This window comes from Coptis chinensis, chromosome 9 (assembly GCF_015680905.1).
Source record: "Coptis chinensis isolate HL-2020 chromosome 9, ASM1568090v1, whole genome shotgun sequence".
Taxonomy (NCBI): Eukaryota; Viridiplantae; Streptophyta; class Magnoliopsida; order Ranunculales; family Ranunculaceae; genus Coptis; species Coptis chinensis.
The window spans coordinates 77,143,907-77,159,122 of record NC_141464.1 but is presented as its reverse complement, the minus strand read 5'-3'; the positions used below and the strand labels follow the sequence as shown (position 1 = coordinate 77,159,122).

The window sequence follows — 15,216 nt, the reverse complement described above, 5'->3', positions numbered from 1 at the left end:
TAGAACTTTCATATAGAGTTTCCAAAGAAACAACTTTGTACTAGCAGGGAGTTGTGCTTTCCATATGTGAGACACAATATTCTGGTTATAGCTGGATGATTGTCCAGCCCAACTTGCTTTATTCAGATGAATGTATACAGACCTGACAGTCAGATCACTTTTTTTTGTTCCATACCACTTCATCTTATCTCTCTGGGCTCCTTTTGTTCTAACCACCACCTCTTGGATCCTTTGGCTAATGAAGGGGTGAGAAAGGCTATCCAGCCTCCCAATATCCAATCCATTACCATTAGCTAAGAACAGATCCTCCACCTTCATAGCTTCAAGTAATGGGTCTTCAATTCCCATTTCCTTGAGAGTTATGGGTAGACCATTCTTGCAGAGCCAAGGATCATTGAGGACAGATGTGGTGGAACCACTGCCAAGACTCCAAATGAGTCCACTACTTATCTTAGAAAAGGTTTTGTGAATTCCCTTCAAGAAATAAGAGGCAGTCACTGGAGGTTTAGCAACATCTCCAATCCACTTTTTGCCATAAATGCTACAAAAAGTTTTTGTCTATAGGGATTCTAGATCAGTAGCAGCCTTCCATGGTAATTTTGATAGCATAGCTATGTTCATATCCCTTGCCCTTCTAAACCCCAGCCCACCAGAGCTTTTAGGTTTGCATAAGTGTTCCCATGATGTTAGCTTTGTGTATGGCAGATACCTTTTCCCATCCTTCTGTCCTGGCATAGTGAAAAGCATATTCTGCTACTCTAAGACTCGCGGTAATGATCTTCAGACTTTCAACCACACCTCTCACCACCTATATTGACACATTATTAAAATCCTCTTAAATGAATTGTATTAAACTGAAAATGAAAGAATCAACTTGGATAAGGTTACATGGAAAAGAGTGGAAGTGTAGTTACTTGGTGTCCAAGACCACTGTACTCTCCTTTTGTATTTTCTCAAATTGTGACAAGATTGACATCATCATAACGAGTCTTGAAACCAGAGAGACTGTAGCAAGGTCTGACATTGGCATAAAGACCAAGTTCTTTCCTAAGAGTAAGGTTCAAAGAATGATGACCTTTCCCAATTGATGATGGGAGAAAATACCGCTGCCAGTATTTGGCTCAAGCTAGAGTGTATGTATATGACCAAGAGCATGACGAACAAGATATACCTTAAGAAGTGTCTTTATCGATACATGATTGTCGATGGTTCAACGATGCAAGAGCACGTTAGGGAGTTCCGTCGACGTCTAGCGAATTATTTGAATGTTGGCATGAAGATGGATGATGAGGATTAAGCAGCATGTTTAATATTCTCTTTGCCAGAAAGCTATGAGCATCTAATGACTATATTTATGAACAGAGAAGACATTGATCTTGATGAAGTTCAGAGTGCACTTCTTTCTAATGAGTTGATGAAGAAGGCACGTGTAGAGAATAACATTGATGCATGTCAGGGGCTAGTGGCAAGAGAAAGGTCGCATGAAAGAGCTTCTACAAACAATGAGAAGTCTAGGTCCAAGTCAAAGAAGCCTTTGACACATGTGAAGTGCTACAATTGTGATGAAAAGGGACATTACACAAGTAATTGTCCTCACTCGAAGAAAGAGAACAAGAGAGATGGTAAGAAGAAAGGTAAGGCAAAAATTGAGGCAAGTTATGCTTCAGGCTCTGAAGGGGACGAGTTGAGTCTTTGTGAGTCCACACAAGACTATATGGCCGAAAGGTGGATTCTTGATTCCGGATGTTCCTACCATATGTGCCCAAATAGAAAGTGGTTTACTTTTTATGAGAGCATTGATGGTGGTTCCGTTTTAATGGGTAATGACATTGCTTGGAAGACGGTAGGGATTGGAACTATACGGGCCAAGATGCATGATGGTGTAGTGAGGACTTTAACTAATGTGAGGCATGTTCCTGAGCTAAAGAAAAACCTTATTTCTCTTGGTACCTTGGATTCCAAAGGCCACAAGTTTGTGGGCGAAGGTGGAGTCCTAAAGATTGTCAGTGGCTCTTTAGTTGTAATGAAGGGTCAAAGACATGGAACCTTGTATACTTTGACAAGTAGTACGGTGATAGGCAATGTGGCAGTGGTTGCATGTAGTGATGATTCTGAATGCACTAAGATGTGGCATATGCGACTAGGGCATATGAATGAAAAGGGTTTGTCTGAGTTGTGCAAGCGAGGGTTCTTGAAGGACTTGAAGAAGCCAAGTATGAGGTTCTGTGAGCATTGCGTCTATGGGAAGCAGTACAGAGTCAAGTTCAAGTCAAGCAAGCACACGACAACAGGCATCCTTGACTATATGCATACGGATGTTTGGGGACCCTCCAGAGTGGCTTCTAAAGGAGGTAACCGTTATTATGTCTCATTCATTGATTATCATACCCACTATGTGTAGGTGTATATGATGAAAATGAAAGATGAAGTGTTTAAGACATTTAAGAAGTATAAGGCAAAGGTTGAGAATTACACAGATAGGAAGGTAAAGACACTACGGTCTGACAATGGTACTGAGTATACCTATGGGCCTTTCCAAGAGTTTTGTGCACAACAGGAAATTGCCAAACACTGGACAGTCAGGGGCACGCCTCAGCAGAATGGAATAGCAGAGAGGATGTATAGAACCTTACTTGAAAGAGCGAGATGTTTGTTGTCTAATGCCAGTCTAGGCAAAGAGTATTGGGCAGATGCAGTGTCCATGGCGTGTTACCTATATAATAGGTCACCAGTTCTAGCTATAGATTGCAAGACACCTTATGAGGTGTGGTCAGATAACCCAACTGATTATAATATTTTGCGAGTGTTTGGATCGACTGCTTACTACCATGTGAGGAAAAACAAGCTAGATTCTAGAGCTATGAATGCCATATTCTTAGGCTTCGCAAATGGGGTAAAGGGATACAGATTGTGGTGTCTAGAAGACCACAAGTTCCTGGTCAGCAGAGATGTTACCTTTGATGAGACTTCCGTATTATCTTTCATTAAGCCGGAAAGAGCTGGGCAGAATGGTGAGTCTATACAAGTTCAAGCCACTGAGCTTGAGTTGTCTAATGCAGCAGATGACTGGTTGGTTCATGATGATGTACCAAATCATGGAACCACACAGCAACAGGAAGAAGAGCAAGAGCATCCGCAACTTGTATTGGCTAACCCTAGGCCAAAGAGACAAGTTAAAGAAATGCACAAGTATGGGCACGAGAAGCCGATGAAACACTATGGTTAGGTGGATTTAGTGGCATATGCACTGAATATCAAAGATGATGAGCCAGATAGCTTCAAGAAAGTTGTTAGAGATGTTCATTATAGAGATTGGTTGGTTGCTATGCAAGAAGAGATGGAGTCTCTTGGTAAAAATCACACATGGGACCTAGTTTTATTGCCAAAGGGCAAAAAGACTATCGGCAGTAAATGGGTGTTCATAAAGAAAGAGGTCCTTCCTAAGTCCGACAGTACTGGGTACAAGGCAAGAGTAGTAGCAAAGGGTTTCTCACAGAAGGAAGGAGTCGACTACAATGAGGTATTTTCCCTGGTGGTCAAACATACTTCCATTCGTGTGTTATTGAGTTTAGTTGCTCACTTCGACTTGGAGTTAGAGCAACTTGATGTGAAAACTGCTTTCTTGCATGGGGACTTGGAGGAAGAGATCTATATGAAACAACCTGTGTTGTTTGCTGAGAAAGAAGATCATGTATGCAAATTGAATCGGTCATTGTATGGGTTAAAGCAATCGCCCAGGCAATGGTACAAACGCTTTGACACATTCATAATGCAACATGAATACACCCAAAGTAAGTATGATTGTTGTGTTTTCTTTTGTAGGCTTCGTGGTAATGACTTCATCTATCTCTTGCTTTATGTGGATGACAAGCTTATTGCTTCCAAAAGCATGGTGGAGATAGACAAGTTGAAATCTCAACTTAGCTCTGAATTTGGGATGAAATACTTAGGTGGAGCCAAGAAATACTGGGCATGGAGATTGATAGAGATAGGAAAAAGCGACGGATAGTTGTATCTCATAAAAAATACCTTCAGAAAGTAATTTCTCGATTTGGTATGGAGAATGCAAAGTCGGTTTCTACACCTTTAGCTGGGCATTTTAGGCTTTTAGCTAAGTTCTCTCTTAGTTCGGTGGAGGAACAAAAACATATGGCTAATGTTCCTTATGCAAGTGTCGTAGGCAGTTTGATGTATGCTATGATGTGCACACGCCCAGATATTTCACAGGCAATTAGTGTTGTAAGCAGGTATATGGCAAATCCTGGGAAGCAGCATTGGGAGGCAGTGAAATGGGTACTAAGGTACTTGAAGGGTACCTTGGATGTGGGATTAGTTTATGGTGGAGGTACTTGTTATGTCAGTGGGTATGTGGATTCAGATTATGCAGATGATCTATATAGACGACGATTGACTACTGGTTATGTGTTTATGATGCATGGTACACCGGTTAGTTGGAGGTCTATGCTACAGGCTACAGTTGCTCTATCTACTATTAAGGCAGTGTATATGGTAGTGGCAGAGGCAATAAAAGAGACACTATGGTTTTGAGGTCTTCTAGATGATATGGGTATTAAGCACTTAAGCAGAACAATAATGTTGCTTTGTATTATGATAGTCAGAATGCTATTCATTTGGCGAAGAACCAGGTTCATCATGCTCAAACCAAGCATATTGATGTCCGTTATCACTTTATACGGGATGTCGTTGAGGATGGTGATGTAGCACTTGAGAAAGTGGACACCCGTGACAACCCTGCTAATATGTTGACAAAGGTTGTCACTGGAGTTAAGTTCCAACACTATTTGGACTTGCTCCAAATCCTACATGCTTGAATGAGCCCTTTGTGGGCATGGCCCTTCGGGGCGGTTGACTGTGAGTTCCGGATGGATTTGTTCTTGCTGGATGTGTTCAGCTCGGTTTTATATGTTAAAACCTCACCGAGGTGGAGAATGTAAAGAAAAAGACGTTTTCTCTCTTTGGTATCGAGCGTGCCCCGCCCTCAACTTTGCCTGACAAAGGGCACGCACCGCGCTCATGTCTTGGTCGACTTCCAACCGATTGAGCGCGCCCCGCCCTCGACTTTGCCTGGACAAAGGCGACCCGCGCTCCTCCGTATTTTAGCAGACTTCGACTGTTTTCGGAAGTTTTTGGAAACAATATAAATATAGGTTTTTTCTGTAAAAACCTAACTTAACCAAAACCAAGAAAGAGAGATTATAAGAGAGCAATTCTTTGTGAGTTGAGTATTCATTCTTTATGAGTGAATTGAGAGATCTTGTAATCTGTTACTCCGGACATCTAGTAAAGCTTGGAACTCGCAGTGTGGACGTAGGCAAATTGCTGAACAACGATATATCTCGTTTTGTTGTTTGTTCTTCTTTAGCATTAATTGTTTTACTTTATATGCTTGTTTGTTTGACATTGAGAAGTGTTGGGATTACTTTGGAGAGTGTTGAAATTTTGTCTAGTGCGTAGGATTGATCTTTGTATATGATTGATCTATTTGTTGTGGGTAACGTTGTTTCCGCACTGTACTATTCACATCAAAATAGTTGTACTCGTGTTCATTACACTGCACAGAATACACAAAAGTAATAGGTGACTAATTATTACTCAACAAAAATCACTAAACTGGGATTTTAAACAAGTGCTGGCAATAGCATTGTAATTAGAGATACATACAGCACAAGAGACCCGGAAACATAGGGGCCTTGTCGCAGCGAAAGCGATGGGAAGCTTTTCCTCTGAGTACAGAGTGAAACTGACTTCAGTCCTGAATACCTGGTTGTTGCCTGCTCAAAATACAAAAAACACTTCAATCATAATCCTACCACTAATTTTACTTTATAAAGCGACAGTAGTCAATTCTAGGTTAAATACAGTAATACAGAATACAAAAGCTTTAGACCTTGTCCCGATGTGTTTCGTCCTGTTTTCTTGGTTCTTTCTGCCTAGTGATTGTCATTTAAGGGTTTGCAATCACAGCATGCTGCATTGTAAACCAGGAAAAAACTTACTGAGGCAACATTTGTGTCTGCATGCTCAAATATTCTCTGGGTGGCAACCTGTAGCTTTTGAACAAAGCATCTGATGGCATTGCGGTTTACGTAACTATTTTTGCAGTAAGATGTGAAGTAGATAATGAAAAGAGAGTACATAGGCAGAACACGAACCAAATATGAGTAATAGCAAATCAAGTTAATACAAAATATATCATATCGAACGGGCTGCAAAGTCAACCAACTTTCACTGTGGCCGATCACCAAACAAACTACAATACAATCAGGAATTAGACTAGAGATGATCAAATAATAAGGATTGTTGAATCAATAATAAATAGCTGATTGTCTTACAGAATATGATGAAAAATAGAAACCCTAGATTTATGAATGAAATTGTATTATGATTAGTTAGTTTGTTTTATTATTACAAAGAAATATTTATATACATGATTATATTGTAGGTATTGTAACTGATTCTCTTACATACAGCTGTCAGTTGGTTACAATGGAAGCTTCTTATGTTTGTCTTGACTTCCTTCTTTGACTTTTCATAGAGAATCACTAATAATGAAGACAGCGGCGTTCCCATACTACCAACACTAGACATGATTGTTTAAATGCTGGGTATTTTGCAGCAGCTGTGACGGTATAGACGTAAGAGGCCTATTTGGGTGAACAAATGGTGGTGGAACTGCTTGTGATGAAGGTGGACCAAGACTCTGCTGGCCAGATCTTGGAGGTAACTGCTGCATCATTTGAGGATAGTGTTGCTGCTGATTTTGACCAGCATGTAATCCCATATTTGATGCAGAAATACCTGGTCCAACAGTCCGAAAATGTTGGGAAGCTGCCATGTTAAATGGATTCGCTTGTTGTTGTGGAAGAGGAACTTGAAACTGTGACAAACATCAGAATTGAAAACTTATACACTTCCAGAAAATGCTAGGAGACAATGTACATGAGAGTCAAACTCGAGGTATCTTTACCTGCATAGACATGGGAGGACCAAAATTTTGAGGAGGACCTGTTGATCCACCAATTGGAGGCCAAAATGGCTTTGCACAGAAACAGAAATGCAATTCATCCAGTCATTACATAAGCAACTAAACGAATGCGAAATCCAAACATAAGAGAGGGTATAATGCTACCTGTGCTCCAGGCGGCTGCGAATTACTGGCCATTTCCACAAATAGGCAGCCTTTGCTAAGCACTACAACACAAGCTAGCACAGAAAATATATGGTATAAAACAACATGAATACAGGAAATAATTCCAAAAACTTAATAAATAAAGCTAGACTTTGAAAAATACTAAATGCTAAATAGCAAACAAACTTTGTCAAGAGGCAATAAATAAATATTAAATAGTACACAGAATTTTTGTACTCAAAATCAGACCAGCTCACTTTCCCAACATCCATTACCCTGTGAAACTAAAATGTAGATATGAGAATGGGTAAGCAGGGCACCCCATGCCCCAGGAATTTTATGCGTCGGAACCCACAAGTTGTACTTGTATCCCGTCTTTCAGGCAAAAGTGGACAGACTTCCATAGCAATTGCAAATCAGTTCATGTGGGTAGATGAGTCAGACACTTAGTACCCGTGTTAGACACCGATAGACAAGTCTGAGTCTGTGTCTATCGATTATGGGTCAAATTGTTTCAATCTAACCTAAGTAACCATATGAAAACATAATCAAAACTCCGATCAATTTGATCACTTTTCGATTTTCTAATAAAAATATAGTTCTTCTCGAAATTTTGACAAACTGAAGCCAAAAAAAGAGAGAGAGAATCCAGAGAACATAATTATTAGCTATAAGAAGAAAACAACCACATTCTAATTGCAGTTTCAATTTTTGACCGCAGTTCATTACCAATCAGTAATTCTTCCATCTCATAACCTAATAATCACTATAGCAATAACCAAAAGCTTCAATCTACATTCAATCATTCTATGTTTAATTGTAACACGAATTCAAGTTAAACCGTTAATCAGAACTAAAGTTATTTGATCATTCATTTAAAAACCCTAATCATGCATAAACAAGTGACAATTTTTACAGTGTATATAAACACATGTGATTATAATTATGATTGTGATAAGATATAAAATTCCACTAATTCTCGTTTCCTTCTCCCATTGTGTTTCTTTTCATTTTCATTTTTGTTTCCCTATTTATTTATTTATCAAAATTACAAAATGTATGTAAGATTATAAAGTTTTGGAAAATGGTTGTTTTAAACCTTAAGTAAAGAATGGATGTTGTATTGAAAGTTTGCAAACCATGGATCAAAGACCATCTTGCATTGAACATTTGAACCTCTACTTATATTATAGCAATAGCAACTTGTGAGTACAAAATGTATGAAACTTATTTCAAAAATATACTTATTGTTAAGTAAACAAAAAAATCAAATTAATATATAATAAATATATCATGAACAAATCTTTAGTTCAACAAACAAACAAACTTTTTAGTTCAACTAATGAACTTAATTTACTAATGATTAAATCCGAGCCTAGTGAAGATTCACTATGTTCTTAAGACATATTTCCCCCTCACGGTGTTTGAAGGTTAATGGGAAAATGTCTCTCAAGATAGAACGGATTTCCTTCTATAGAAAGCTAGCACTTCAATTCTATAGACTCAGCGAACACAACATAGTATTTGACTAAGAACAAAGAGAGAAGAGAAAGATCAAAAATGTGTGATCTGGTGTGTCTTTCTCTCCAAATTCATCTACTATTTATAGGTGATAAGTGCATTTACCGGTCAAGACAAGCTCTTCTAGCATGGAAGTTTTATAATGACATTACACCAACTAGGGACCATTTGGCATGCATCATGTATATAAAGGATAATTCATGTTTAGTGTGTGGAAATGCAAAAGAAAGTGTTCATCATCTTCTTCTTGTATGCCCTTTCACAAGAGCTTTATGGTTCATACACCATGGTTATTTAAATTGGAAGCCTATCAGCACTACACCACCAAGAGTTGGATTGATCTTTGATTTAAAACTCCAAAAGATTGCATTGGCCTATAGAGATTGAAATGTGGACTAAGTTCTGTTTATTGCTTTATTCCAATATATGGTTGGAGAGGTGCAACATCCTGCATCATAAAAATAAACCATCTCTTACTAGAATATGTAAGCTCATCTCCTTGTTCTTTGACAATCAGAACAACCAAGGTCAGGAAATGACTTGTCATAACTTAACTTTTCCTGCCCAATGGAAACCGCCCCCACCTGAGTTCATTAAATAAAATGTGGATGCCAATTTTAATGATAAACAAAATTCAGCTAGCTATGGTTATATATTGGGAGATCACCAAGGGAAAATTGTGGCTGCAGGTACAACCACTAGCTGGTCAACAAGTGCAGAGGAATCAGAATATCGCGGACTACTCAGAGCCCTCAGATGGTGCTCAAACTATCACTCCAACAATCTACTAGTATAAATGGATGCAAAGGCTGCAATAGATTACTTGGGAAACAAGCCCTGCAATATAGCATGGCCAGCACAACTAATGCTCTCGGATGCAGGTAGTCTTTTTGTACTTTTTAACTCGGTAAATATAACCTATGTTCAAAGAAGTGGTAATACGGTGGCACATAAGCTAGCAGCTTATGCTTCATGTAACCCGCAGTCCGAATGACTCTCCAACTGGGCTTATAAAGGCACTGGAGGGGGATTATCAGTATGTACTACCAACTAATATAGCTCCAATATGGATGCAACAAATCCTGGAGCAAGGAAATGCTAATATAACCTCTTGTTCATATTAATAATATTGCAAATGATTGCAAAAAAAAAAGTGCATTTTCAAAATATCACAGTGACTCTTTGAAAAAGTTAGGCCATTCTTTGAAAAGTCACATGTTTCGAAAAGACGCACCATTTCGGCATAAAACACTGTTTCGAACCAGTGCCTATTTCGAAAGGTCGCACCTTTTAGGCATAAAGCACTGTTTCGAACCAGTGCTAATTTCGAAAGGTCGCACCTTTTCGGCATAAAACACTGTTTCGAACCAGTGCCTATTTCAAAAGGTCGTACACCTTTTCATCATAATGCACTATTTCGAGAACCAGTGCACCATTTCGAAAAGGTTTTTCTCTCTTTACGTACTATTTCAAGTGAAACCCATTTCATCTCAATTGGGGTAACTTGGGAGACAAATTACTCATTCATATCTCAATGGATTTATGCAAATCCATTTTTCTAACAATCCCCCACATGAATGAAAATTTGGCTTTTACACTCATAAACAATGGATTTCTATTATTTTACAAATGAAAAGATACCACATCAGGTCAAGTAGCATGGGAGGCCTTAAACTTGTTGTAGTGAAAGACGATCGGATTTAATTGGACGATCAGTAGGCTTCAATTAATGTCCTTGAACTGTCAGCCATTTGTATAAACCTAGACAATCATCTTCACGCAGTACCTTCTCGAATATTGTTGGTTCTCACGTTTGCGTTCATTTTGGTCTTGAACACTTCTTGGTTTCAAATAGTGCTTCTGAGACATTTTCCTTTAAAATTCTCATGTAAGCGGCCCTACTTCGCACTAATATTGGTGATTTCTATAAAGATCGAGTATCTTGCAATACTCCACTTGGATAACATAACTTTCCAAGATATATTAAATCATTAAAAGCTTAACTTATCCTGGGTCTCGTGGCAGATATGCACTGTCTTATTATATGAATGGGTTAGAGTATAGTATTACTCTCCAGTGCTCACTAAGTCACATACATAATTCAGTTAACCCTTTGAACCTAGATATTGGGATCTCCAGTCAGCTAGGTTGGTTTTTCTATTATGAAGACTCTTGATTGATTATCTTGAAGGCTTCAAGCCCAATCCTGGATAATCTTTCCACTTGCTCTCTTGTTAAACCTTTTGTAAGTGGATCCACAATATTATCTTTAGACCTTACATAGTAGATTGAGATAACTCCATTTGAGAACAATTGTCTAACGGTATTATGTCTACGACGTATGTGTCAAGACTTTCTGTTATACATGCTACTTTGTGCTCTACCAATAGCAGATTAGTTGTCATAGTGTATACACACTACTAGCACAGATTTAACCCAGTTTGGAATATCCTCTAAGAAATTTCGAAGCCACTCTACTTTTTCTCCAGCCTTGTCCAATGCTATGAATTCTGATTCTATATATAGTGGACCTTGCTATGCATATTTGCTTTGAGGATTTCCTTCAAATTTATGCATCTCTCCTAGAGTAAAACACAACATTTGATGTCTTTTGAGTAATGCTTCAACAAATTTTCAATTTTGAATTGATTAATTCAATGAGATACATAATCTCCCACATTTTCCAATTTCTCATAATGAAGTCAATAAATTTGAAAACCATTTAGATATATGTTTTCCAAGTGAGGTGTCTTATTAAAGAATGTAACATATCATTCATATAGTGTTTAAACACTTCTAAGACCTCAATTTTGCTTACAAGTATGCTTACAAAACACTATCTTTAGCAATCTTCTTTATTGGCACTCTTTGGCGCAATAGTAAAACACATACATTTTACAAATAATAAAATACTTTTAGAATCCTTTAGCACTTGCCATTCCTCACTGCTGGAATGAAGCAAGGATTATGGGAATCTTGAATTAGAACCCCCCACAAGTGTGGCATTACCACCACCTTGTTTGTAGTCAAGAAGTCCATTCCAAGAATGATTTGAAACTTGTCTAAGCGAGCTACTGAAAGGTTCACTTTTCCTCGCCAGTTGTTCATCTCAATGTCAACTTCCAAAACAAGTCCTTTCACCGGTTCGGCTTCTTGGTTCAAGCCTCACATATAATGATTACATTCTAAGAGTTTCAATCTAATATGCTCGGATACATACTCTAAGATTAACGAATGAGTAAAACCAGTATCTACCATTGCTAATATACACCTGTAGTTGTTGAGTTTCACTTCTACGAACATAAGGTCTTTATCGGGTACTAAAATGATCATAGTATTCAATGAACTAGTGGGTCTAGCAAGAGAAATATCCTCAACAAATTTCTTTGTCTCGTCCGACACATTATTGTCTTCTCGTTTCCTCATTGAAAGCTATTGGTTCTTCTAGTTCAAAAACTAACATTTAGTTGACAATGCCAAAGAAGATACAATCACAAACTAATCTATGAATTGTTTCTATTTGAGAGAGAAAGAATGGAACACCTTCAATAAAATGAGTGGGCGTCGAAACTACCTTGTTGTAGTTTCCTTCATACCAACTATCGTTTCATTTCAAGATCAACTCTGATCCAAGTAACCACATTATAAAGTTGCTTCGTCTCTCTCTTCCAAATGGTTATTACCAACTTATAAAAGTCAATATTCAAACCAATTTATCGTTCTCAATATGCATATATGTTACTAAAACTTACCGTTCTCATATATGCATATAATTTTGAAACTTATTCCAAAAATATACTTATTGTTAAGTAAACAAGAAAATCAAATTGATATAACAAATATATCATGAACAAACCTTTAGTTCAATAAACAAACAAGTCTTTTAGTTCAACTAATGAACTTAATTTACCAATTATTAAATCCGAGCCTAGTGAAGATTCACTATGTCTTTAAGACATATTTTCCCCCTCACGATGCTTGAAGGTTGATGGGAAACTATCTCCTAAGATAGAACGGATTTCCTTTTATAGAAAGCTAGCACTTCAATTTTATAGACTCAGCGAACACAACATAGTATTTAACTAAGAACAGAGGGAGAAGAGAAATATCATAAATGTGTGATTTGGTGTGTCTTTCTCTCCAAATTCATCCATTATTTATAGGTGAGAAGTGTTTTTTCAAAACATCACAGTGACTATTTGAAAAAGTTAGGCACCTTTTCGAAAAGTCACATGTTTCAAAAAAGACGCACCATTTCGACATAAAACATTGTTTCGAACCAGTGCCTATTTCGAAAGGTCGCACCTTTTCGGCATAAAACACTATTTCAAACCAGTGCCTATTTCGAAAGGTCGCACCTTTTCGGCATAATGCACTATTTCAAACCAGTGCACCCTTTCGAAAAGGTTTTTCTCTATTTACGTATTGTTTCAAGTGAAACCCATTTCATCTAAATTGGGGTAACTTGGGAGACAAATTACTCATACATATCTCAATGGATTTATACAAATCCATTTTTCTAACACAAAACTCATGTAATATTGTGTCTTAATTATAAGTTGCATAAGAAGGACTTATAACAAGTCCATAAGAGCATCTCTAGGTGGTGGTAGTATCACCTGCATGTTTGAGCCTGAAATTTGAGGCAAGTATCCGCAAATTTTAACCATCTCTAGGTGGAGGCAAATAATAGCCGCAAATTTGGAGTAGGACCTACCACTCGTGACATTACTATTGTCGCGAGACACTCCCAATGTCGTCCCAAGTTGAAAAAAGTCAAAAAAACAAAAACAAAAACAACCCACACGACATTCCACTATTGCACCAAATTGAAAAAGTTAAATCGTGCCACATCCCCATCCAAAACCGCAAATTTCCATCTACGGATGCGGCTAGACAGGTGATACCTCCACATTTACCTCCACCTAAAGATGATTTTTTTGAAATTCCAAATTGTGGAAGCAAATGTGTAGGTGATACTTCCACCTAGAGATGCTATAATAATAATGATCAAAGATCACATTATAAATTTTTCACACTCATTATCATTATAAGAGCATCTTTAAGAGAAACACTATCCTAGCATCAAACACCAAATTTTCAATAATTTGGTGTTTTTTTATCTTCAGGAGAGACACCTTTTGATAAAAACACCAAAACACCAAATCAGCCAAAATTTGGTGTTTGCTTTGGTGCTGTATCAAATCTCTCTCGCGGTTTTGGAAAAACCGAGCGGTGTTTCGAACGCCGCATGGGCTTGGGCTAGAGTGTGGGCTTCAATGACGCAGTTTTGCAAAAACCACGCGGTGTTTACAACACTACGTGCTCTAAATGAAAAAACGGGCAAAAAAGGTTATTTTTTTCTTTCACTATAAGTTGAAGCACTCACACAATAGATTTTACACTCACTTCTATTCTCCACTCTCTACTCTCTACTCTAAACCACAATGACTAGTGAATAACCAAAAACAAAATCTAGAATGGCTTCATGGATACAAGAAGAAGATGTTGCTCCTACCAATAGTTGGCTACAAGTTAGTCAAGATGGTGTAGTAGGAAATGAGCAAATTAAATCAAACGAATTTTGGAATAGGATTCTAAATGCATTTCATGCAAATCTAGGAAGAGTGACCGAACGCAACTTCACGGGCATGAAACACCGTTGGACTCTCATTCAAGCTAATATCAACAAGTTCCATGCTATTGTTTCTAAGATTCAAGCATCTCCTCCAAGTGGCTATAATGAAAATATGATTGTAAGTATTATTTACTTTATATTTGTTATTTTGATTCACAAATACAATTTTCAATTATAATTTAGTTTTTTCTTAATTGGTTTAGATTAAGACATTACAATAGTTTATCGGGGTGTTGTTATATTTATGGAGAAGTAAAATATAGCTTAGGATAAAACAATAGTTTATTAGGGTGTGACTGTTGGTATAAGGCTCCTGTAAAGAGATTTCACCCTCTTAACTTGAAACCTTACAAAGATATGGAACGTTTTGTATTCTCCACATTAACCAAGGGTCATGTTTATTGTGTTGGGCATACCCAAAAAAAAAACGAAGTCTGCAATTGTGTTGGGCACAACCCACAGGCCGATAGCACCCACCACTAGAAAATCCCAAACTAAATTAAAACAAACACATTTATATGAGAAGTCAAAGAAGAAGGTGTGGAGTCTTTGAATGTAAGGGCAATAGGAGGTTGCAACAAGTTATTTTTTATGCAATTGGGGGGTGCCCAATACAAAATATGTATCTTTTTTTGGAGTGTGCCCAACACAAAATGGAAGGTGCCCATAGCGAGTACCTTAATGAAATAACGAAACTTTTATTTTATTAATATTTTTTTTTTCATCTGCTTGATCCCATATATGACAAACTTGTTGATACTCAAGGCCTGTTTGTTAAATGTTAACTAATGGAAAAAAGAAAGGAAAGGAAAGGAGTGGTCCACTATGGAAAGGAATGGAATGGAAACAGTTTTAAAATTGTGTCTGTTTGGTAAACTGTGGAAAGGAAAGTAAATTTTTTTTTTTT

General features: G+C 37.6%; 1 protein-coding gene across 1 annotated transcript; it reads right to left on the bottom strand.

Annotated features, from left to right (window-relative positions):
* Positions 1-6,382: 6,382 nt before the first annotated feature.
* LOC147478236 (uncharacterized) lies at positions 6,383-7,257 on the bottom strand. Its single transcript, XM_086585061.1, has 3 exons — positions 7,151-7,257; positions 6,989-7,057; positions 6,383-6,898 (listed from the first exon to the last, which is right to left on the bottom strand). The coding sequence occupies exons 1-3, from the start codon at positions 7,181-7,183 to the stop codon at positions 6,602-6,604; spliced, it is 399 nt and encodes a 132-aa protein (XP_086441187.1). The 5' UTR covers positions 7,184-7,257; the 3' UTR covers positions 6,383-6,601.
* Positions 7,258-15,216: the final 7,959 nt, after the last annotated feature.

Excerpts from the sequence above, each read along its gene's own strand:
- LOC147478236 (XM_086585061.1), bottom strand. The coding sequence starts at position 7,183 with ATGGCCAGTAATTCGCAGCCGCCTGGAGCACAG. Across the intron at positions 7,058-7,150 it reads CGCAGCCGCCTGGAGCACAG|CCATTTTGGCCTCCAATTGG; the intron begins GTAGCATTATAC and ends TTCTGTGCAAAG. Across the intron at positions 6,899-6,988 it reads GTCCTCCCATGTCTATGCAG|TTTCAAGTTCCTCTTCCACA; the intron begins GTAAAGATACCT and ends TGTTTGTCACAG.